This window comes from Coregonus clupeaformis, chromosome 15 (assembly GCF_020615455.1).
Source record: "Coregonus clupeaformis isolate EN_2021a chromosome 15, ASM2061545v1, whole genome shotgun sequence".
Classification (NCBI taxonomy): Eukaryota; Metazoa; Chordata; class Actinopteri; order Salmoniformes; family Salmonidae; genus Coregonus; species Coregonus clupeaformis.
In genome coordinates this window covers 35,298,837-35,325,010 of record NC_059206.1, presented here as the reverse complement: position 1 = coordinate 35,325,010, position 26,174 = coordinate 35,298,837, and the positions used below count along the sequence as shown (strand labels likewise).

The 26,174-nt window shown below is 43.4% G+C and overlaps 2 protein-coding genes across 2 annotated transcripts in view; one reads left to right on the top strand and one right to left on the bottom strand.

The window, feature by feature from the left end:
- Positions 1–2,411, top strand: part of LOC121582490 (pappalysin-1-like) — a 119,914-nt gene extending 117,503 nt beyond the window's left edge. Inside the window, exon 22 of the mRNA XM_041898308.1 lies at positions 503–2,411. Within this exon, the coding sequence (XP_041754242.1) occupies positions 503–607 (105 nt within the window). The 3' untranslated portion in view covers positions 608–2,411. The remainder of the gene's footprint in view (positions 1–502) is intronic.
- Positions 2,412–4,641: 2,230 nt separating this feature from the next.
- Positions 4,642–26,174, bottom strand: part of LOC121582487 (astrotactin-2) — a 537,985-nt gene continuing 516,452 nt past the window's right edge. The window contains exons 21-23 of the mRNA XM_041898306.2: positions 24,264–24,364; positions 23,577–23,760; positions 4,642–10,144 (exon numbers count right to left, since the gene is read on the bottom strand). Of these exons, the coding sequence (XP_041754240.1) occupies positions 9,907–10,144; positions 23,577–23,760; positions 24,264–24,364 (523 nt within the window). The 3' untranslated portion in view covers positions 4,642–9,906. The remainder of the gene's footprint in view (positions 10,145–23,576; positions 23,761–24,263; positions 24,365–26,174) is intronic.

Genomic DNA, 26,174 nt, shown 5'->3' with positions numbered 1-26,174 from the left:
GCCACATGTGTTGTTAGTTTCGAGTGACTGGGGATGCATTGTGTGTACCCAAACAGCTGAAGCAGGCCCTTGGAGAGGCAACACAGCAGCAGCTGGTGCCGTTGACGCACCGCCGACGTGCGCCTGTGGCGTCAAACGCTACACGGCGGCGGCCAATGGTACGCCGGGGCTATTTTGAATGTGCTTGTGGGCACTCATCACTTCTTGGAGAGTTGACACTTCACAACACTCGTAGTACTCCTCCATATTGCGCGATGGGATTGGCTGGCAGCAGTTGGCTTGTGTTATTTGTCAAGCGGCGTTTCCTGCTAGTGGCGTCGATGGCGAGGCATCTGACACTATTACCACTGTTGTTAATAGGCTCTTTAGGAAGGTATCAGCACTCTTACACTGCCACAGTCCTCCTGATTGTGTTGGAACCCTGGAGAAATGGAATACAGACTGAATAACAAGCTTTGTTTATAGAGGTTTCATTGTATGTGTCTCTGTGTGTCCCCTCCAGGTGATCCCGTTCCCCATGTCCTGTGACATACGGGAAGACTGTGCCTGCCGAGACCCCAAAGCTCCAGAGAAAAGGAAAGACGAGCACGTCCACTCCCTGGGATGACCCTCCATCCTCGCCCCCCACCGGATTCCCGGACCCTCACCCCAAAACTACCCACACCCAGACTGGGACCGAGGGAGACCAGCCCTCCCCCTCCTTCCCTCAAATCCTCCACATGCTGCTTTACAGGAGTACCTCTCCACCCATACTGCACCCCCCTAACAGACGCCTGTCTCCTCCTTCTCCACATTGGGAAAGACCTAGATGAACAGACCAGACTAGAGAGGCTATAATGGAAAACCCATTTCTCAAAGAAAGGAACGAACCTGCAAATTCACCAACCACCAAAACATCTACAGCAAGAGAAATAAAGAAAACTTAAATACCGAAAGGTTTTTGAATGAAGGATATGAAAAATTAACAAAAAACTAAACAAACCAATCTTGGATAGCATGCCTTTTGTTCAGTTTTGTGTCAGCTTCCGTGTACATTTCAATGACATTGCCATACAATCTCATTATTTTATTTTAGACCAAAGGAAAAAAGAAACAGAGTGAGAAACATTATCCATATCATATGGAATCGATTTTTGTTTTGGGTATGCTGAAGTCATTAATGGTGGCACTGAATGACAGACAGAAGAGCTATTGCCAAAATAACAGATAGTATGAACGCACTTGATGTATCCTCATGTTGTATTGCTCCAGAGCTGGTGTGTGTTCCTAGAGCCAGCACAGCACAGGGATCAGGCTGACAGTTTGTGCCCTCTGCCTTCTCTTGGTGGAAATGCATTTTCTTGTTCTTCAGAAATCACAGGCTTAGAATCTCTGCTCTTACACAGATGTGAAATAGGAAAAAATAGGCATTGATGGGGATATAGGTGGCCATATTGGTAAAGAGATTAAAACCAGAGAGGTCTAACTCAATATATCTAACATATAACAGGAAGTGACATCACGGGAAATTAAGACATATTACAATGCCATAGGAACAAGTGAATGTGGGAAAGAGGTAGAGTACTTATGAACGCAAAAACTGTTATATAGGGCTGCAAAAGATGAACCAGTTGTGTTAGCATGGCTGCTGCTGCTATGTTTGCTGCTACTTTGCCATATGACCAGCTCTGCAGACTATTACTACCCAGTGAGGTTGAACGGAGCCATCCCCGTCTGCCTTAACGCTTACCTCCTAACACCATCTGTTAGTGGACACTTGTTTCTGCGTGTACAGTACACTCAACTTAAACCTAGAATAAACACTCCTGCAACATTGCAAACGGTTAGTAGAGAAACAATGCAGTTGCAATAGCCTCAAAAAACTTAACACCTCACATTTCCATTTCTCTATCCTTAGTTTATGCAGTCCAATATGTCTTCATAGACAAATAACCTATCGGAGAAAACGCCAGAAATGTATCCAATCTTACACCAAAAGCAAAGTTGACTCAATACAAAATTCAATACATATTACTGAATTTAAAATGACTTCAAGTATGTCATTGATAACACCGTTATAACCACATGAATGTAGTCAATGTTTATTCACAACTACACCCTCAAACTGTTTTCAGCAGCATAGCATAGCCTTGATTTCAATAGTCATAGTTCAATAGCACATACACGTACAAACAAATAGGAGGCTTTCCTCATTTTAGTATAAATGGCATCTAGATGTATTCGTTGTCAACAAGTAGCCTTTAGTGCAGCAGTAGTAGTAGTACAATATTTACCAAATACATTGTTGTCTTGGCTTCTCTTGAGCCCAATGGCTTGACAGACTGCATGTGTTTAGTAGCCCAGTTTGGCCTTTTCTTACCTCTGCAGTAATTTGTGCTGAAGGTGCCATCCCTGGCACTTTGTCAGTATTGTGACATTTGAGCGTGTCCCCCCATCAACCACACAACCACCTTTACTTCAATAGACTTATGGCTGCTATTCTGTGCTCTGAACTTACTCATCTCCTTTCATAGCCCTTGAACGAAACGTTCATCAACATATGGTCATGAAGGCTGCTTGGCATAAGGTCCACAGGTTGCTGCTTTATGATTCAGCCATTGCTGGGCTATCTGGTCATAACTCCAAACAACCCATAACTCTATACCCCTCTTAAACTCTCTCATCTGGTATGGACCAATGGAATGGTCCCTCTGACTCATCACCCTAGGCTGCTATAAATCATTCCAGAATATTCCCATACACCATTCTGACCAATCACAGGTCTTCATAGATACAGACTGAGTAGAGAGATAATAGGACAATACCACGTCACAAAGGAAAGTAGGGAGACATTACAACGTCAAATGTATAATGTAAATATAACATTTTCAGTGTAATACTGCTTTTTACGTGAGAAAAAAAAAACGTAAAATTGTTCTGTTTTTATTTTTCTCATTTCTATTTTATTTTTTACAAAATGATGTCATATTTAATCAGTATTTGTATTATTGACCTCAGTTACTGCACTTTTTAGTTGCCATTCAAGAAGAAAAATATATAAGTCAAACCGTTTAGAAGCTGCTATTGTCAGAAAGGTGATTTGAAAAAGTGTATGATGTTTTTGGTCGACTCCTACGATATTACTATTAGCTTTCCTGTGATTAGTGTCTTGTATTCCCTCTAGCTTTGCACCTGATATTATCAAGCCCAGTAGGAAGCCAGTGTCAAATATGATTTGTACATTCATCATAGACTTTCTCGGATTTTGTATCCATTATCATATGATGATGATATTATTGTATCAAGGCTATTTAATCTGGGACTTGCACCATTTTTTAAAATGTAGGTTCAATTATCAAAAAGTCAAATGTACACATTTTGAAATATTATACATGATATGTAAGCATTTACGTATTTTGTGTTCCTCCTGGTTAGGGGACAAACATTTTATTTTAGCACCATGGTTTGTGTAATCCATCATCTTATGTATTTGTTGCAAATTGTGTCGTGGTAACCATGGAACGTCAAGGAGAACGGATAACTAAATGAAGAAACTACCAAAAAAAGGGACTCGAAAGTTGGAGATCTTTCAGACTTTGAAAACCTGAGTAACGCAACTGTCTGGAGACTACATTCATCGTCAAAAAGCCTACATCAGCCTTGACAATTGTGCATTTAACACTTTATACAATATATAGCCCTGGTAAAATTAACTGTATTATGTTGATATTATCAAATGGTATGTAATAATACTCCTAATACTGCTGCTTTCATTAGAAATATTACTAGTAGGGAGAGATTGAACAGCAATCACTACACAAAGCCAACAACAGTACTGTGGATCATCATCACCTGCTAACACACACAGGATTTCTGAAAAGCCATCCATGGACTTCCCCAAGGGTTATCTTGCCATTGGACCATCCCTTCATCCTCAAACTGGACAAACATTACAGGCTGATGACCAGTCATCTCTTTCATCACTCTTTCTTTCACTCATCTACAGCTCCTCTCTTCGACACTGTCTTGTGTCGTCATCCTCATCAATGTCATTAAAAAGTCCTGATACCAGAAACGGTGACTCTCGGAGAGAGGGATCTGAGAGTCTCTACAGAATGTGACTGCTTGTGTGTCAACCTGGACACAATCTGGACACGTTAAGTTTCTGATGTGTTCTCTGTATTGGACAAGGTACTGTTCCAAAGCCATAAAGCCAGGATGTTATGAAATGAAGTTTCAGATGCGATGTTTTGAATACGAGAAAATCACCTCTGCTGTAAGCCACCACAGGATCCATTTGCTGTACCTCATGCCTGTAATGTTTGCTGCTTCTATATTTTGGTAAATTAGTAATTTTTGCGTCTCTTAGCAATGGTGTAAATAGTAGAACTATTTATTAAGAGTGTTATACTTTTTTAAGTTATATTTAATGTTCATGTAAATTATTTTTTACATTGCTCTTATAAACAGACATATTGGTTGTGAGGTAAAAACTGTATTTTTTCCCTTTTGTGATTTTATTTCTGTCCCAATGTTGTCGTCACAAAGCGTTGGTCAAGGTTGTTGTCTCATTGGTTGTCTCATTGGACACTTCTCTCGTCCAGTGAGGATTTACCACAAGTTTATGTAACTGAGTGCAGTGCACAAGTATGTGTGTTTTTATTTCTATATCACAAATCCAGAATGTACTGTCATTTTTATTTTGTTCATTCATTAACTTTTCAAATGTAATCCGAATTTGCTCTGAAGAGAGAACCTATATCATGTTGAAGTGGTTAGATCCATACTCAATTAACTCTGAGGGCTACCGTGAGGAGGACAGAATATACACAGCCATTCAGAACAACCAGTGGTAGGCAGGCAGGGGGTTGGGAGCTGCAGAGGATGAGGAGGAGTGGGGAGGAGTGATCAGGCAGCTGGTAGTGCCCCAGGTGGTGTGATGGTAGAGGGGGTAGAGCAGGGGAAGGAGTCGGATGGGTGAAGGTGGGCTGCTTTTCCTGGCGGGGTATTTGTCCAGGTGTGAAAACTGTGGACACACAGAGCTGCCCCTGGGCCAGCGCTGACTGGCAGCAGGCCGAGGCCGATGAGTCAGACTTTCTCCTGGAGGTGGCGGCTGTTCTCTGAGGGACTCCCCTCCTGACACGCCGGGCCATCCGTCACTGTCTGGAAGAAGAAGCGTCCGGTCGGCCGGCATAGCGGTCAGGTCGTATAGGGAACGCGGCGGTGGTAAGGTGGGCCGCATGGAAGACCAGGGAGGAAGGAGGATATGAAGACTACCTAAGATATGAGCCCTAATGCAGCAGGCTGAGGGACATGCCCTTCCCTTCACTCTCAGACCAGAGGAGGATTTGAAATGCATGGCAGAGAGTCCGCTTCCATGTCTTTCCATAGACAACTTCTGATAGTCCATCTTATTGTGGATGGGAGGTGATTCTCTCAAATCCAAACTAGCTACATACCAGCCATGAGTAGCCTGGGTTTCGGCAAAAAACAGTTGGGTTTCTGTGGTTTTAGCTAGTTCTGCTAAAAGTGGTATCCTTTCAGCCCCTGTGGCATCCCACCATTACCCATGGGAAGCAATGGCGACAGTGGTAGCCTAGAAGTGGCTGGCTGTAGCCCTTGAGTTTGTGGACAGACAGTTGTGGAGAAAACACTGATGTGCCATGATGTTCTTATTTTAGTTTTCTAAACTTCACTCATCAAGTACCTCTCACAGGCTCCTGGTTAAAGAATGGTCCACTTGTGTTTGTTTCTCATTCCCGTGTTCAGAAAAAAAAAATGAATGGTCCTTTTTATGTGAGAAAGTATCAAATTGAGTATATACATATTATGTGGATATCTAGTGGTATTATTGCAATGTTTCGTACCCGATTGTTCAGCAAAAATATTTTAAGATGTAAATAATTATATTCTATGATGATTGTATTTGCAAAACCATGTATTATCTGTTTGGGGTAGCTCTTGGATTTATATCAGAGACAATATAAGGAAGATACATTGTGCAATGTGTACCATCAAAGTACCACCTGAAAGAAAATAAACAGGCAGTGGCTGTGGATCCAACTTTTCTGGACCTTTCTTCCTGAGTGCTAAAGGTCCCGACGCTTCTGCGTATGTGCAGGATTTTCTACTTTACACACAGTTTCCGCTTTACTCGTAGAGAACATGCTACTCTCATTTAATAAAGTTAAACAAAGCTGAAACAATTTCTGCAGGATCACATAATGATAGTATTCAACAGAACCGAATATAATAGCATAGTATAACATTACACCGTAAGACAAAAAAAAACACTTGTTTCTTTACCTCTACTTTAGGCACACATTTTTGTGGTCTCCCGCCTTTCAAATTTCTCACTGTCAATCTTTAATGATACGTTTTACTGGTGAAACATCCATACATCCATGCATACCAAACATTTGATCTCAATCAGGTTCATGGGGATATGCATTTAGATCTTGAGTTATACAGTCTTGGAAGTAGCCTGCAGTGTTGTTTTGAATGATGTACAGTGAGCGAATTTTAGAGCAGATGGTGTTAACAAACGGTAGCATAGCCTACCTGTGTATTTTGCCTAGTGGCGTGCGCTGTAGAGTTTTGGCCCCATGAGAGAAAAATGCTACCATTCGCACAATCATCCTAAAATCTCATAAGATATGTAGTGTTTTTGTCTTACAGTAACGTTATAGGCCTACTATCCTATTATATTCGGTTCTGTTATGTAGAATACTCTCATTATGCGATTTCGCAGACATTGATTCAGCTTTGATCTAACTTTATTAAACAAGCAACATTCTCCAGAGTAGTCTGTTCTCTACGAGTAGAGCAGAGACTGCGTAAATTAGAGAATCCCGTACATGAGCAGAAGCTTCAGGACCTTTAGCGTTCGGAAAGAAAGGTCCAGAAAAGTCGGATCCGCAGCCACTCCGGGAAAAAAATACAATACCCATAATGCTTCACAACACTTGTCATCAGCAGTTATTCATTCATAAAGGCTCTACACAAACACTGTTGTCAATTGTCTAAAAAACAGTCCGATATGAAGTCAAACTTAATTTATTTGTTGTCAAGATGAATAAAGCATCATGTGGTCAGTTTGTGGGTCTCGGAGCAGTCAGTTGAAAATAAATGACCAAAATGTTCCTTCTTTTTAGAGAGAGAAAACAAACAAAACAAAACAAGATCAAAGCATTAATTTGAAGATAATATTTATCATGTTACAACACATTCTTATTATCAGACTTGAATGATTCTAACAGTGAACACCATTCCCCTTGAACTCACCCTCAGACTGAATGGCACTAACCAAAAAAACTACTTACATATCCTTACTCCTTCGTCTACACCACAGATGTTTGCTTACTCTTTCCCCGCTTGCCTTAGAGTTAGAACTAAAAACACTCTAAAGGTACCCATCAGCACCTCTCACTCTCTCTCTCGCCTTCCCTTGCTTGCAGCATCCACTCTGTTAGGTCTATTCACAGTATGTACTTTTCCAGGCACATATAACACATCAGTCTTGTGTTTCAGCAGATGTTTCCTCGTATACATGGCAAGCAGGTGTCTGATGATGTGTACTATATTTTCATAAGGATGGATCCTCATTCAAGATGAGTATCATTTTAATTTCCCTGTTATATATTGTGTAGAAATAAAACACTGGTTAAGTGAACGTAAGCCAAGGCAGTGTTGTCCAATCTTTGTCCTTTACGAGAGTTTTCAATACAATGGAGTAGAATGCCCAATTTCTACATATAACCTGACGTTTTCCCTAACATGGCTCATGATAACTTTGGACTCTAATCAATCTGTAAAGCTGAAGCGTTACAGATTCCAGGATAGAAATGTAAAGGTAATTTCTGATTGAGCCGACATATGTAGCGTTTACCATAAATGCAGTCTCCACTAAAGCAGGAACATTGCCTTTAAATTTCAATCACACTGTAAAGCTGAACTTCCGCAATGCGGATTGAATAGAGCACTTTGTCCAATAGTATACATTACTTTACATAGCCAATTTCCTGTAGTTAATACTAGAAACCTTGTATTGTCCGACCCCTTGATGTTTACCTGGCTATCCTCACTTTGATTTTATGGACATGAAAATGTCAAAGCTACTATCAAAACAGTAGTAATGAAGAACGAATCCAAATGTAAGGCCCTCATTGATTCCTTGACATGGAAACCTGAGCGCTGTTCCTGGCACCCCAGAGATGTGAATGGCCTAATTTGTGAGAATGAACATTAAGCTACTGAGTTTTAAAGCACAGTTAATGTTGCATGAGTGGAAAGAGACTGGACCTGAGTGAAGGAATAGTTTGTGTGGAGGAGATGGAAAAAGAGAATGTTTCCCGAGAACGAGAGAGAGAGGGATACCTTCAGTAATGTTATTAACTGGCATGAGTCATACCTTATACCTGCTCATTGCCACAGGGACTTATTTCCCCCGTGGAAATTAATGTCAATATTTTGTACGAGGTCCACTATTGATGGTAAAAAAAAACACCAGTGCATGTTGTTACTTACCTACCGTAAGCAGAGTGAAGGGCTAGATGATGTAGGAAAGTATTCACAGGTAATGCTGAGGGACATTACATACAAGTTCCCATTAATTTGTAGCTGTTGTTTTTCAATAATGCAATATGAGAATGTATGTGTTTTGAGTTCATCATAATCTTTCAATTTCTCTCCAACCCATGGACTGTAGTGTAGCCTATACCGCAGATGTGAATCAATTGGTTAAACAGATCTACTTCCTCCTTCTTGTCCAAAAGAATGCGGATGCTTGAGGTATAGTATTTAATATTTTTCATTCTCTCGAAAAAAGACAATTAAAGCCACATAATAATACATATGTTATTTACAATTTCATATTTACAATATAATAATTTACTATCACAATTGATATAACGTGAAATGAAAATCAATTAAAAAAACTTTGAGTTGAATTTTTATGTCCTTGGCTCTTGAGAGATGGAAAGTCAAGTAAAAGTTTCCTTGAGGGAAGGGATCCTAAAACATCCATACGATTATACATGATTCCTTTATACCATTTCACTATTCATTAGCATTCACCTGCCATCACTCTGCAATCCATACATTTAGCGTAAACTCTTGAAATTATTTGGAATATTTTCCTATGAAAATGTTTGCTATTCTTTTTTCTTTACCTATATTCACCAGTTGACTATATTAACGGAATATTTTTAAATATGGATTTTCCCTGCGGTTTAGGAGCTATCCACATTTGTCAACATCTGAGGAGATAAACAACAATAAACAAACAAAAAATGAAACACCATTGGTTGAGGACTTTTCTAACTGCAAAGCGTTACTCACACGCCGTACGGTACAGCTGATGACATCACAATCCGTCACTAAGGATTTCTCTGTAGTCTTTATTATAAACACTATGTTGTCTGCATTAAAAAGACTACATCATTGTAGTGGTGATATGCTTAAGTATTACAAATGAATAAAATAAAATAAAAATGATAATACAAATCTAAACGCTCTTTCCCATCTCTCCAGCCAAGAGGAGAGCCATACAGGGAGTTGTTTTTTTGTTTGTTTGTTTCCTTGGTACGCTTCCAGTCGAAGCACCATGAGAAACTGCAATATTACATTCAGTATTTTTTAGCCCACCAATTTGCTCTGGGTTGAATGATAATTTACATGCTCACATTGCTCTTCCTCATTGATAGTAGTAGTCAGTAGTCACTGGCATGTACATCCAAAACGTCTTTCCTCTTCAAGCAGTTTTTAGCACTTTTTTCAAAAAAGGAGTTGAGGGTGTTTGACAGTAGTTCTAACAACGTCCAGTGGGGATGAGGTTTCAGGGCTCTCCTGGTTTAAAAAAATACCAGTCAGCGGAGAGACCAGAAGCGAGGAGGAGGAGGCTGTCATGGTGCCGTCGGGCGGCCTGTCTCATCGGAGTTTGGCGTTGCCGTATGTGCTGCGTTGTACTGAGATCAGTTTCTCCATGCAGGTGGTGCGGGTCTCGTGCAGGGAGCCATGCCACACGTTGCTGGTGGGCCGAACCTCCTCACTGCGACAGAACACGTAGGCCATGGTGTCGGTCCGGCTCTGGATGTAGGCGCTGTGGAGCAGGGCACGGCAGTACCGGCTGATCCTCTCCACTCTGCGCAGGATCAGGTGTGCTTTCCTAGAGGAGAGAGACACAGTCATGATTAGTATTAATGTCAGCATCAGCAGCATTGTCATTTTGACATTCTGTTTTTCTTCTTCATGGTGTTATAAATATCAGTAGAACTTTACAGCTCGGTAATAACAGGGTAATAACAGGGCAATAACTATGGCCATTACCAGTAATTACCAATAACGTGGAATCAGGGCCAGCAACTGGAGGCTTTAACATCCTATATACTATGTACTGCCATTCTGCCCTTGAGCAAGGTACTTTAGCCCTAATTGCTCCAGGGGCGTTGCCTTGCCAGCCTGTGATGTGTGTGTGTTGTGTGTTAGGTTGGGTACTGTGATGGCAATAAATAAAGGATATCTGTGCAAATGGACCAATAATGTAAGTATTGTATTGTATATAAATATGCCACACCCGTGCCCCCATTCCCATCATCACCACCATTATCCTCCTCCTCATCAATCATCATCACCGCCACCACTGCAGGAACTTTGCAAACTACTTTACCTGCACATTAACTTCTATTATAATCATTGTTCAACAGCAATCTAGAAACCGAGCAAGTTCATTCATGTGTTACAGGTTTGATTGAATTCCAGTCTAGAGTAGAGAGGTCTGTCTCTGGTCTGTGTTGGCAGCCTGCTCATGTTCCTCGCCAGAGGGTGGTATGTTAGAGGCTGCTCAACGTACAGGACAGGCAGACAAACTGCTGTAAGCAGACACACGTGCATACCAGTGGCGGTTGGTGCCGTTTAAGATGAGGGAGGATGATTCTTTTTTTAATGAAAATGGCCTGGGAGTAATCATTAGTCCAACAGTTGCAAATGTGAATTTCTATTGGACAAATTCAGGTATTTCTATCCCCGTTCCGTTTCCTTCCGTTTAAGAAACGTTTTTCAACAGAAACACCCCTGATCACATGCAAACACCATTCACTTTCATAGCAGCCACATAAAAACAGTATGATCATTTTGCTCGTTGTATAATTCCTTCTCTCATCTACGCCCTCTCCTCCGCTCACCTTTTCCCTTCGCTTGTGGACTTCAGTGTACAACACATCAGCTGTTTGTGACCAGGTGAAAAAACCTTTCCAAGCCAAACCTTCATATCATAACTGCTATAACCACTACACACAGCCTACATCATTGTCACGTCATAGTCAACATAGCTACTAGAAGTAACACATTAGTAAACCCACTAGCATGTCGTACAGTGTACAGTCAGAAAGCAGTTTAGCAGTTACACCGGTGGGCCACGGTGGCAATAAATTAATAAAACCAAAAGCTTACCTTGACTTGGAAGAGTTCCAGTGTTGGATAGCCATAACCAGCTAGCTAACATAACATCCATCTCTGTTTGAGCAGGGTGTTTGAGTAGGCTAAACTAGCTAGCTGCATTCTCTAGCTAAGTGAAAGTAAAAAAAAAAAAAAAGATACAACCAAATATAGCTATCTCTCTCTCTCTCGCTCCTCCTCTTGCTTCTCCTTAATTTTGGAAGAATTTAATTTGTTAAAAACTGTTCAACTGTTGTCTTTCTCTTTGAGTCAACTACTCACCACATTTTATGTACTGCAGTGCTAGCTAGCTGTAGCTTATGCTTTCAGTACTAGATTAATTATCTGATATTTTGATTGGGTGGACAACATGTCAGTTAATGCTGCAAGAGCTCTGATAGGTTGGAGGACATCCTCCGGAAGTTGTCATAATTACTGTGTAAGTCTATGGAAGGGGGTGAGAACCATGAGCCTCCAAAGTTTTGTATTAAAGCTAGCTGTCCTCCGGCTACACCATGGTGCTAACCTACAGAGTGCTGCTGAGGCTACTTTAGACCTTCAATGCAAAACAGTGTGTTTTAATCAATTATTTGGTGACGTCAATATATTTGGTATAGTTTTATCTAAAAAGGATAACTTTTTTAATGTTTCACTATATTTATTTTTATGAAATTCACTGAGGAGGATGGTACTCCCCTTCCTCCTCTGAGGAGCCCCCACTGGTGAATACGCACAGACACGCGCACACAAACACACACACACACACACACACATACACTAGTGTAGTCATGATACCAACATTTTACTAACAATACGATACCAGGCCATTTATCATGATACCGAGTAGTACCGCGATACCACGGGGTGGAACATTCAGAGTGGCCTAGCGTCCTGGTTGCCCCGCCCCCCGACACTTCTTCCTGTTTTCTCAACATTATACACATGTGCTACACCAAAAAACTCACTGATATTCACACTTAAATTCAATATGTGTTGTATTGAGTATAACTTCACACTGTTCACTGTATAATAGAATACTGAATAGAATGGCTAATTTGCTCATATTTGCAAAGGCCTACCTGTGATTTGGCTGGAGGAAGGAATACACATGCATTAATGATTTGCATGTAATTGTGGCAGTATGGGGAAAACACTGCATGAAACCTTCACTCTTCAGTTAACACACAGACACACTCTCCCTCCCTCACACACTCTCTCTGTCTCCCTCATAAATACCACTCTCTCTCTCCGACAAACACATACACACTGCTCCCAACTTTAAAAACATTAGGCACCCAAGGAAAGCGATAGATTTTTGATAGTTTAGGCTTACATTGGGCCTACCTTTGAAGCACATCTCATGAGTAGCAGACCCTTTTCCTTTCTTCCTGGGCCAATCAAATTAGCCTAAACCTACTCTCAAGTTAGCAGGTTGTTAGCTAGCTAGGTAACATGACTGAACAACGTTGTTTGTTATCAAAGCAATAATTAGCGACCTGGTATTAGTTTAAAACGGCCCCCAACATGTTTTGTGAGATTATATCAAATGCATGTGAAATCGCGCAGGAAGAAAAAAAAGGTAGCTCCGGTAACGAGTCATATTTCTCTGAACCGTTTGAGCTAGAGATAAGCCGTTTTCTTTGCTGTAAAGCTGCAAGCATGACTGTCGCGAAGCACTACTGCGTGACAGCGAACTTGCAAAGCATATCAGAATGGCCTGTGCTCTTGGTAATTTGGTTATAGGAGGGATGAAATGATATACAATGTATTCACTTTGCTCGGTTTGCACGCTGCTGTATCAAATGAACAAATGTAATGATAGAAGACTGATCAGGGTCTGCATCCCCGCTCACCATCATGGCTAAATTATATTTAAAAAACTGATGGCGGAATAGATGCACAGAGAAGTACGTGAGTGATGGCTGGAAGGGGCAGCCAGGTCACCCGTGATACAAGTCAGTATTCGATGTCCATCCATGTCTGAGGACGTTGGGAGATGAAGTGGACACCGGCCAGTAGGGGCAACAGTGAGCGCTGTTACCTTCAAGTAGGTTTTGGTTTTCCTAGCGCATTGTGGACTGGGATGGCGGATGGGCGAAAGCATCTGCCTCTGGGCTGTGTACAGGTGCAGTGATCGGTAAGGTGCTCTGACAACTGATGCTTAAAGTTAGTGAGGGAGATAAGAGTCTCCAGCTTCAGAGATTTTTGCAATTTGTTCCAGTCATTGGCAGCAGAGAACTGGAAGGAATGGCGGCCAAAGGAGGTGTTGGCTTTGGGGATGACCAGTGAGAGATACCTGCTGGAGCGCATACTACGGGTGGGTGTTGCCATGGTGACTAATAAGCTAAGATAAGGCGGGGATTTGCCTAGCAGTGATTTATAGATGGGTTTGGCGACAAATATGTAGTGAGGACCAGCCAACAAGAGCGTACAGGTCACAGTGGTGGGTAGTATATGGGGCTTTGGTGACAAAACGGATGGCACTGTGATAGACTACATCCAATTTGCTGAGTAGAGTGTTGGAGGCTATTTTGTAAATGACATCGCCGAAGTCAAGGATTGGTAGGATAGTCAGTTTTCCGAGGGCATGTTTGGCAGCATGAGTGAAGGAGGCTTTGTTGCGAAATAGGAAGCTGATTCTAGATTTAACTTTGGATTGGAGATTCTTAATGTGAGTCTGGAAGGAGAGTTTACAGTCTAACCAGAGCAAGTTGCAGCGGAGGGTGCAGAGCTGGTGGCCAGGGTAGGGGTATCCAGGTGGAAAGCATGGCCAGCCGTAGAAAAATGCTTGTTGAAATTCTCGATTATTGTAGATTTATCGGTGGTGATAGTGTTTCCGGATAGCTGGGAGGAGGTGCTCTTATGCTGGTCTTCTAGTGTGTTGGGTACAGAGAATAAAGGGGGCAGATTTCCGGGCGTTGTAGAAAAGATTCTGGAAGGATATGAGTACAGTGGAGGTAAACCTAAGCGTTGGGTAACAATGAAAGAGATAGCATCACTGGAGGCACCGATTGAGCCGGTCTCGGCGTGTATGGGGTGGTGGAACAAAGGAACTATTTGAGGCAGTTTGAGAGGGACTTGGGGTTCCACAGTGAAATTGTATAATAAGAACTAACTGGAACAGCAATAGGCAAGGCATATTGACATGGGAGAGAGGCATAAAGCAATCACAGGTGTTATTAGAGAGAGCTAAGACAACAACTGGTAATGGCGATAAAGTTTGGGCTGAGGCTAAACAGAATAAACAGGACAGGGTACCGTGTAAAGGAACAGTTCAGCAGGCATCAGCTGTGCAGCTGAGTGATCATAAGGTCCAGTGAATAGCAATATGTGAGTCCGAGAGCAGTTCAAATTGGTGCTTCAGCACAGCGAGCAGGAAGCACGGTTGTAGAACTGTCAAATATGTGTCTGTCTATTCCTGTTCTCTCCTCTCCGCACAGGCTATACAAACGCCTCACACCGCGTGGCTGCTGCCACTCTAACCTGGTGGTCCCTGCACGCACGACCCACGTGGAGTTCCAGGTCTCCGGCAGCCTCTGGAACTGCCGTTCTGCGGCCAACAAGGCAGAGTTCATCTCAGCCTATGCTACCCTCCAGTCCCTCAACTTCTTGGCGCTGACGGAAACATGGATTACCACAGAAAACACTGCTACTCCTACTGCTCTCTCCTCGTCTGACCATGTGTTCTTGCATACCCCGAGAGCATCTGGTCAGCGGGGTGGTGGCACAGGAATCCTCATCTCTCCCAAGTGGACATTCTCTCTTTCTCCCCTGACCCGTCTGTCTATCTCCTCATTTGAATTCCATGCTGTCACAGTCACTAGCCCATTCAAGCTTAACATCCTTATCATTTATCGCCCTCCAGGTTCCCTTGGAGAGTTCATCAATGAGCTTGACGCCTTGATAAGTTCCTTTCCTGAGGATGGCTCAACATCACAGTTCTGGGTGACTTTAACCTCCCTACGTCTACCTTTGACTAATTTCTCTCTGCCTCCTTCTTTCCACTCCTCTCCTCTTTTGACCTCACCCTCTCACCGTCCCCCCCTACTCACAAGGCAGGCAATACGCTTGACCTCATCTTTACTAGATGCTGTTCTTCTACTAATCTCACTGCAACTCCCCTCCAAGTCTCCAACCACTACTTTGTATCCTTTTCTCTCTCGCTCTCCTCCAACACAACTCACTCTGCCCCTACTCAGATGGTAATGCGCCGTCGCATCCTTTGCTCTCTCTCTCCCGCTACTCTCTCCTCTTCCATCCTATCATCTCTTCCCTCTGCTCCATCCTTCTCCCTCCAATCTCCTGATTCTGCCTCCTCAACCCTCCTCTCCTCCCTTTCTGCATCCTTTGACTCTCTATGTCCCCTATCCTCCCGGCTGGCTCGGTCCTCCCTCCTGCTCCGTGGCTTGACGACTCATTGCGAGCTCACAGAACAGGGCTCCGGGCAGCCGAGTGGAAATGGAGGAAAACTAGACTCCCTGCGGACCTGGCATCTTTTCACTCACTCCTCTCTACATTTTCTTCCTCTGTTTCTGCTGCTAAAGCCACTTTCTACCACTCTAAATTACAAGCATCTGCCTCTAACCCTAGGAAGCTTTTTGCCACCTTCTCCTCCCTGCTGAATCCCCCCTCCTCCCTCTCTGTGGATGACTTCGTCAACCATTTTGAAAAGAAGGTTGACGACATCCGATCCTCGTTTGTTAAGTCAAATGACACCGCTGGTCCTGCTCACACTGCCCTACCCTATGCTTTTACTTCTTTCTCCCGTCTCTCTCCAGATGAAATCTTGCGACTTGTGATGGCCGGCCGCCCAACAACCTGCCCGCTTGACCCTATCCCCTCCTCTCTTCTCCAGACCATTTCCGGAGACCTTCTCCCTTACCTCGCTCATCAACTCATCCTTGACCGCTGGCTATGTCCCTTCTGTCTTCAAGAGAGCGAGAGTTGCACCCCTTCTCAAAAAACCTACACTCGATCCCTCCTTCTGTCTTTAGCCAACTCTCTTGCTATCTCTCTCAGAATGACGTTCTTGATCCAAACCAGTCAGGTTTCAAGACTGGTCATTCAACTGAGACTGCTCTTCTCTGTGTCACAGAGGCTCTCCGCACTGCTAAAGCTAACTCTCTCTCCTCTGCTCTCGTCCTTCTAGACCTATCTGCTGCCTTTGATACTGTGAACCATCAGATCCTCCTCTCCACCCACTCCGAGTTGGGCATCTCCGGCGCGGCTCACTCTTGGATTGCGTCCTACCTGACAGGTCGCTCCTACCATGTGGCGTGGCGAGAATCTGTCTCCGCACCACGTGCTCTCACCACTGGTGTCCCCCAGGGCTCAGTTCTAGGCCCTCTCCTATTCTCGCTATACACCAAGTCACTTGGCTCTGTCATATCCTCACATGGCCTCTCCTATCATTGCTACGCAGACGACACACAATTAATATTCTCCTTTCGCCCTTCTGATAACCAGGTGGCGAATCGCATCTCTGCATGTCTGGCTGACATATCAGTGTGGATGACGGATCACCACCTCAAGCTGAACCTCGGCAAGACGGAGCTGCTCTTCCTCCCAGGGAAGGACTGCCCGTTCCATGATCTCGCCATCACAGTTGACAACTCCATTGTGTCCTCCTCCCAGAGTGCAAAGAGCCTTGGCGTGACCTTGGACAACACCCTGTCGTTCTCCGCTAACATCAAGGCGGTGACCCGATCCTGTAGGTTCATGCTCTACAACATTCGCAGAGTACGACCCTGCCTTACACAGGAAGCGGCACAGGTCCTAATCCAGGCACTTGTCATCTCCCGTCTGGATTACTGCAACTCGCTGTTGGCTGGGCTCCCTGCCTGTGCCATTAAACCCCTACAACTCATCCAGAACGCCACAGCCCGTCTGGTGTTCAACCTTCTCAAGTTCTCTCACGTCACCCCACTCCTCCGCACACTTCACTGGCTTCCAGTTGAAGCTCGCATCTGCTACAAGACCATGGTGCTTGCCTACGGAGCTGTGTGGGGAACGGCACCTCCGTACCTTCAGGCTCTGATCAGTCCCTACACCCAAACGAGGGCATTGCGTTCATCCACCTCTGGCCTGCTGGCCCCCCTACCTCTGCGGAAGCACAGTTCCAGCTTAGCCCAGTCAAAACTGTTCGCTGCTCTGGCACCCCAATGGTGGAACAAGCTCCCTCACGACGCCAAGACAGTGGAGTCACTCACCACCTTCCGGAGACACTTGAAACCCCACCTCTTTAAGGAATATCTGGGATAGGATAAAGTAATCCTTCTACCCCCCCTTACCCCACCCCCCCAAAAAAATAAATAATTGTAAAGTGGTTGTCCCACTGGCTATCATAAGGTGAATGCACCAATTTGTAAGTCGCTCTGGATAAGAGCGTCTGCTAAATGACGAAAATGTAAATGTAAATGTAGTTTGCGTGTGCTAGCGGGCCGGGGCTAGCAGAAGGATCTTTGTGGTCGTCGCAACGGGAAGCCTGTTGAAACCACAGAAAATTACGTCGGCAGACCAGTCGTGATGGATCGGCAGGGCTCCGTGTCGACTCTAGGAGGTCCCGTCCGGTTGACAGAGAGGTAGATAGCTGGGAGATGTGCTTGACTCAAGGCTAGCTCAAGGCTGATAAGCCAACAACAACGTTCATTTGGTTGCAGCTAGCTAGTTGCGATTATCCAGTGTTAAAGGTCCAGTGATTCAGTGATTCCGGCAGAAAATCCGATAGGTTCTGGGTCGATAACTTGCTGTGCAGACTTTGCAGACTGGCCGATAATAGTCCAGGCTAGAGCTGGCTGGTAGGTAGTGCAGGCCACGGACAATGGAGAAAAAGCCGCTAACGGTGGCTAATAGCAAGTAGCTAGTTAGCTGGTTAGCTGGCTACGCCCGTTCGGTAGACAGAGAGGTAGATAGCCGGGGCTAGCTCAAGGCTCAAGTCTAACTGGTGCTACGGGGGCAGTGGTGATTAGCCTACAGCAACATCCATTCGACATCCATTTGGTTGTGGCTAGCTAGATCCGGTGTTAAGGTCCAGTGATTCAGTTATTCCAGCAGAAAATCAGATGTTCTGGGTAAAAACTGCTAACTGTGGCTAATAGCAAGTAGCTAGTTAGCTAGTTAGCTGGCTGGCTAGTTTCAACTGGAGATTCTCGATAAAGGTGAGTAAATAATAGAATCCGTTCCACATTGAGTGAGGCGGGTTGCAGGAAAGTATATTTAGTAGAAGGATGAAAAGTGTGGTAGGGAAATATATACGTAAAATATTTTAAAAAATACAAAAAACAGGCTATTTACATGGACACACAAGAGAACACGACCGCACTGCTACGCTTTCTTGGAACGCAAAGATTCCAAAGGTTGCAAGTTTGAATCAAGCGATTTAAAGTTGTTTTTGAGATTTATTTTTTGAAGCCTATCCCAAACCTTAACCGTTACCTTAACCATTCTGAGTTAATGCCTAGACCTAACCCTAAACTTAAACATTTCTTCTTAATGCCTAAACTTAACCTTGACACTTCGAAATCTGACGTTTGCATCAACTTCGAAATGCGACTTTTGTGAAAGTGGATGAACGTCTAATTCTGACGTAAGGCTGTGAGAGCTAGTTGCATTCTCACATACTTTATTCTCAGCAGTGAAGATGAACCTCTTCTGTACAGTATGTGTGTAAGGACTTGAATGCTGTTACAAAAAAAGAGAGCTTTAAGGAAGAGGCATATTCCATTTGTTTGGCGAAGTGAACGTCTGTTAAGCCTCAGCATCTGTCTTTGGTTAAGCTAGGAGCACAGACAACATTTTCACGTGTAAAAAAAAAAAGGGGCAACCTTTTTCTTCTTTCTCTCTTCAGATTCCACTGCCTACAACAACATAACACCAAACGTATGAGCAAGTGGGTCTGAAGTGCAAGTTGGTGAATTGAGGACTGGGAGTTAAGAGTATATATTCATCAAGACAGGATCACATTGGAGATCATAACTCACAATTCTCTACAAGTCCTAAAGCTACAGTACCAGAGTCCTAAAGTTACAGGACCAGAGTCCTAAAGCTACAGTACCAGAATCCTAAAGTTACAGTACCAGAGTCCTAAAGTTACAGTACCAGAGTCCTAAAGTTACAGGACCAGAATCCTAAAGTTGCAGTACCAGAGTCCTGAAGCTACAGTACCAGAATCCTAAAGTTACAGTACCAGAGTCCTAAAGTTACAGGACCAGAGTCCTAAAGTTACAGGACCAGAGTCCTAAAGCTACAGTACCAGAATCCTAAAGTTACAGTACCAGAGTCCTAAAGCTACAGTACCAGAGTCCTATAGTTACAGTACCGGAGTCCTAAAGTTACAGGACCGGAGAGGCAGCTCTGTCTGGTTGGTGTCAGATGTATTCATTTATCTTATCAGGATGGTGTTAGATGATCGTACGATTGTGAATAAAACCCATTTGTTTCATACAATAAATAGAATAGCGTAACATACGCCAGTAGCACTGTTCGAAGAGAATAAAACACAAATGACTGAATATTAAGATATATGGAAACTTGACCAAAGTAGAAAAACAACCTGCAATCATATTAAGCACCATCGACCTAATGCATGACATAAACACACACTGTACAGTACATGCATGGCGAAAGAAAGAAAAAAAGTGCAGTTGTGCAACTGTGAGAGCTGACTGTGACAATGCTAGCGGTCGGTGGCTGGGTCTCAGTGTGGCTCCGTCAGTCTCCCAGGTTTCCTGACATAGTGAGTAAATGCTGAGTGCTCACATTTCACTTGGCCACACTGTTACCTTTTAAAAGGCACCACCAATAGAGCCGGCTCGTAAATTACCCCCACAAGGCCTTGCCCTGCCAATTTCAGGCAGTAAATAACCCTACACTGTCAGTCATCCAAATGCCTTCTCCTGGACTCCGACGTGCTCCCTACTCACCCCCTTGGTCCCCGCAAAGGCTACCTTCCCCTTCCCCAATCACAGACAAAAAAAAAAAATGATTCCTTTAAGAGAAACTTGTTCCACATTTATGATATTATTTATGGCTGCCAGAGAGTGCTTCCAGGCAATGGGGGTGGACAAAACAAAACACGAGGCCTGAAACTTTAGACCCAATGTTGCCATCATTACAAAACTATTGAACCGCTGGAGTCCTAACCTGGTCAGGCTCACATGCCATGGATTTCTTTTCCTTTTTCTTTTTTAAGTTTCTGTCCAAATATTATTTTCTTCGTCCTGTAGTCTGTGAGTTTCTCCATCTCCATATCATGCTAATGTCCCCTGTGTCTATTCACATAAAACTGCTGTGTCGGGGGTGGTCTGTTTCGAGGGCTAGACCGAGTCAGGGCTCTGCAGGAAATCTTTATGAGAATGAGGAGGAAATGGACTTGGAAGTTTAGTTAGTGTTAGTTGACTGTCAAATTTAGTGTTTGGCTTGGCGTAAGAGTGGTGTTTGGCATTGGGGCTGTAATTCGAAACAAGTATGTAACCTTATAGTCAAAGCTGACCTTACCAATTCAATTCCCCAAATAAACACTTAAAAAAGTCTGATTGCACAACTTGGCTTCTGCTTACAGTACAGAAGGCATGCAAAGACAGGAAAACCCAAATGCCTTAATCTTCAATAGTAATTGGGGACATCTATTCCTTTGTTATGTAATAATTAAATAACTTTGCTGATACTAGTTATCAATCAAACCAACAAATACATTGAACAGTGTTGATGGATTTGGACATATTAAAAAGCCATTTTAAAATATAATGTCATCTTGCAAAAATGCTGTACTGAGACTATTGGTAGAGAGAAAAAAGTATACCACTTTTACATGCCTGTAGTATACTTCTCCTTTATAAAACAATCATATTACCAGCAGTGGTAGAAAACTATTGCCTGATAACAGTGCCAACCAATTACAGAGCCCAAGATGGGTATGACACATTGTTTACATCTGTCTACATCCTCTGTCTCTATCTCTTTGTGTGTGTGTGTGTGTGTGTGTGTGTGTGTGTGTGTGTGTGTGTGTGTGTGTGTGTGTGTGTGTGTGTGTGTGTGTGTGTGTGTGTGTGTGTGTGTGTGTGTGTGTGTGTGTGTGTGTGTGTGTGTGTGTGTGTGTGTGTGTGTGTGTGTGTGTGTGTGTGTGTGTGTGTGTGTGTGTGTGTGTGTGTGTGTGTGTGTGTGTGTGTGTGTGTGTGTGTGTGTGTGTGTGTGAGTGTGAGTGTGTGTATGTGAGTGTATTGGCTTTACTATCCTTGTGGGGACCAGAAGGCTATTTTAGGCTTAGGGGTTAGGTTTAGGGTTAGAATTAGAATTAGGGTTAGGACTTAGGTTTAGGAGTTAGGGTTAGGTTTGGGGTTAAGATTAGGATTAGGGTTATGGTTAGGATTATGGTTAAGGTTAGGGTTAGGGTTAAATTATGGGTTAGAGGTTAGGGAAAATAGGATTTTGAATGGAAATCAATTGTTTGGTCCACACAAGGATAGTAAAACAACGTGTGTGTGTGTTTGCACGCATGTTTGTGTGTGTGAGTGAGTGAGTGTGTGCATGTCTGTGTGTAATAACATTCCGAGACATGCCTGGTATGACATGAAATCCATTAGTGTGGTGATACCCTGGATCCCCATACAGTCCAGTAGATAACGCCTGGTCTTGAGTGCTACCATCTACCTATTGTTTTCATCTAGAGGAGAGCGAGCCAGACACGACCAGCCCAATGTGTATTGAATCCCATTCAGCAAATACATTAAACATACATTACAATCCTGAGAACACACATGCAGTCATAAACACATCCCATAAGTCTTACGTAGAGCTCACATCAATCACTGTCTCATCTTACAAAAAAATACCAGCTTCTCTTTGGCTCCAGGAACCACTGCAAACGCTTTGAAAACACTTGTAGAAAACCAACCCGTAAATACCCCTGTGCAGGTTGGATTGAATGGAGCCCTTGGGTTCAGTCTAGTTCTCCAGCTCTTTGTGGGTAAAGAGTCTAGTGGTTGTAGCCCGGGGAATCAGAGCAACGCTCTACTGACGTGGTTATGAAATAATTCCTGAGTTTACTGGGGGCTTCAGGCCTTTACAGGTAACCAGAGAAGTTAGTTTTATGAATGAGTATTCCACAAAAAGAGTGCATTCCCTATTCAAGGCAACACTCGTGAATTGCCAACACCGGAGTGCTTCCATTCGCTAGGGTCCAAGACCATTGGCTACGTCCTAGGCTCCCTTGTAATAACAAAGCTGTAATTTGTAGACTTAGCACTTGTGTCCAGTCACCAATTGGGTACAAAATATGAAAAAGAAGGTAAATGAGAGGAAATAAAAACATCTGATGAACTTGAGTAAACTAAAATGAAAATATATGGCTGCGCCGTGTGGATTCTTTTATGAGATTTATGTCCTTATAAGATGGTACTCCAATGGAACAAACCTGGTCATGATTGATTTTATGTGCCAGGATTTGCAGTGAAAGCCTAAACCAATATTTTGCTGTCCAAAATTACTGCTGACCAGGGTGTTTGTGTGTGTGTGTGTGTGCATGTGTGTGTGAAAGAAAGAGTGTGTATGTGTGTGTGTGTGTTTGTACAGGCATGTGTGTGCATGTATGCGCGTGTGTGTGTGTGTGTGTGTGTGTGTGTGTGTGTGTTTGTTTGTAAGAAAGAGTTTGCATATGTTTGTGTGTGCACGTATATTTGTGTGTGTGCACGTATGTGTGGGTATGAATACATGCACATGTTAGGTGTGTGTATGCATGTGAGTCTATGTCTACGTGTGTCTACAGGTGTGATCCACCTTAGTGAAGATGGATGAAGAAACAGTGGAGCTACAGTAACAGACAAATTAAAGTTATTGACTGGATATACAACCTCATGTTACAGGGTTGGAAGGCAGCCATTCTCAGATCTGCTGGAATGTAAAGATAAAAAATTAAGAAAACTGAAGATGACGGTGAAAACGGTAATGGGGTTTTTGTCCAAAGGCTACCTAGAACCCCAAGGCATTCTTGAGAATGTTAGTGGTTATTGCCTTTTTCCTTCATTAACACTGCAGTTCTGCTGGCTCAGATAGGTCAACTTAGACCAGTAACAGATTAAGTATATGGACCAAAAAGTGACACCAGATGTCGTGGGGGCACCAGAATCACTGTAACAACTTAGATGTCTCTAAGCCTTTCCGAGCCTCACCTGGGTCCCAACTCATCTTCGCTCCGCCAGACGAAATCTCCAAACTTCTCGTAGTGGGAGTTGTAGTGGTGCTGCACCCTGTAAAGCAGCGGAGGGGGAATTTCCATCAGAGTGTTGTAGGCCGTCTGCTGCTCCTTGCCGCTGGTGTAGCCGTTGTACAGGTTATACACCTTGTCTGCTATCTCTGACACAGGAGGAGGAGGAAGAGGGGAGACGTTGAAGTCATTTGGAAGATACTCATTTGAAAGACACAGGTAAACTTAGGATAAGTATATCAAATGAAGGTGGGCAAGTCAACCCAAGATCACCATCACAAGTAAAACCTAGGTGCTGGTGATAACCCTGGTGCCAGAATAGAAAAGGTCAGATTCAAAATGTGCTATTGTCTATTGGAGAGAGAAAGGGATGGATGCTGAGAGGGCTGAATGGGGGGATTGAGAGAGAAGAGGAGAGCGGGAAGGTGGAGAAGGAGAGATATTGGTGAAGGAGGAGGAGGAGGGGGGAGGGAGAGATGGTGAGTAACCTGCTGTGATAGGGAAAGAAAAGTATCTGTGTGCGGTGGGGGGGGTTATAGAGAAGAGATTATGGGGAAAGGAGAATGTATAAAGGATGGATGGAAAGGTTCTGGGATGGAAAGAGTATAGGAAGAGAATATCAAGTGTGAAAGGGGAGTATGAGGAGGAGTACCTTCTGCTCTGCTGTCGTCTACCATGGGACAAGAGGTCCGCACTGAGACAAAGCTAGACTCTGAACGACTCCCTCGACTGTCCACAGCATATAGAGTGAACCTGAGAGAGAGAGAGAGAGAGAGAGAGAGAATTAAGAAAATAAATAACACAATAAAAAAGCTGCCATTTTAATATGTCAACAACAATTAACAACCTTTTAAAACCACATTCATATGTACTGTTACAGTATGAGGGAAATCAAAGGAGCTCAAAAGAAACAGGTCTCTTTCGACAGAAAAAAATACCTATGTGGCTCCAGCCATTCCATCCCAACCTCCTTTCAAAGCTAGATGCACCGAGTGTACCCGGCTCCTACACCTTGCACAGCATTTTTATGAGCCACTGTTGACAGCAACATAACTCCTTTTTGAAAATAGCCATAACTCAGAGCCAGGCCAGGACTCGAGGGGATTCGATTACGTCTGTAAGTGGTCCCTGCCTGGTACATGAAGCTACAGCAGAGGACAGACCAGCCAGTCGGCAGCAACGGCCATTACAACTAATAGCGCCTTTAAATGGGACTCCTACTTCCTCTAATGACGGTTCCTGCTCTCCACAAATGTAAAACATATTAAGGCCTCAGTTCCGCAGTTCCGCTGGACCACCAAGTGGTGAGGGGGAAAGACATCCATGTTGCTCCCTGATGAACATGTGGTGCTAATAGATCATTGGAGAGATGGTTTCCTGCCAAGTACTGTACTGTAGGTCATCCAGTCTTTCTCATAGAAATAGCTTTTAGAGAGATGATGGTTGACTTTGAGACATGAAATGCTATGGAACTACCAACATGCATGTAGATATGTGCATGTAACACAAAGGCTGTTGGGTAATCTCCAGCCAGAGCTGATTAGACAATCCCAAAGTAAACATACCTTGATGGTCCTTTGGCATGGATACGTCAAACGGTACTTGTTGTTCTTAGCATTTTATTTCTAGGGTTTATACTGTAAGTTGAAATGGTGACTCATTGCTAGATGTGTGTTGGGGGAAATTAATAAAAAGCATTATTCTGCGAACAACTGATAGTTTTTTAATACATTTCTGTGAATCATCAAATATGACCATTATCTAAACTGCAAAACCGCTGGGAATAGGATGGTTTGTCCAGAAGAATACATACAGTGCATTCGGAAAGTATTCAGACCCCTTAACTTTTTCCCCATTTTGTTATGTTACAGCCTTATTCTAAAATTGATTAAATTGTTTTTTCCCCATCAATCTACACACAATACCCCATAACGACAAAGCAAAAACAGTTTTTTTAGATTTTTATTTACATTAAAAAATAAAAATAAAAACGTTGTTGGAGCACCTTTGGCAGTGATTACAACCTCAATTCCTCTTGGGTATGACGCTACAAGCTTGGCACACCTGTATTTGGGGGGTTTCTCTCATTCTTCTTTGCAGATCCTCTCAAGCTCTGTCAGGTTGGATGGGGCACGTCAATGCACAGCTATTTTCAGATCTCTCCAGAGATGTTCGATTAGGTTCAAGTCTGGCTGTGTGCTTAGGGTCGTTGTCCTGTTGGAAGGTGAACCTTTGCCCCCAGTCTGAGGTCCTGAGCGCTCTGAAGCAGGTTTTCATCAAGGATCTCTCTGTACTTTGCTCCGTTCATCTTTCCCTCGATCCTGACTAGTCTCCCAGTCCCTGCCGCTGAAAAACATCCCCACAGCATGATGCTGCCACCACCATGCTTCACCGTAGGGATGGTGGCAGGTTTCCTCCAGACGTGACACTTGGCATTCAGGCCAAAGAGTTCAATCTTGGTTTCATTAGACCAGAGAATCTTGCTTCTCATGGTCTAAGAGTCCTTGAGGTGCCTTTTGGCAAACTCCAAGCGGTCTGTCATATGCCTCTGGCCACTCTACCA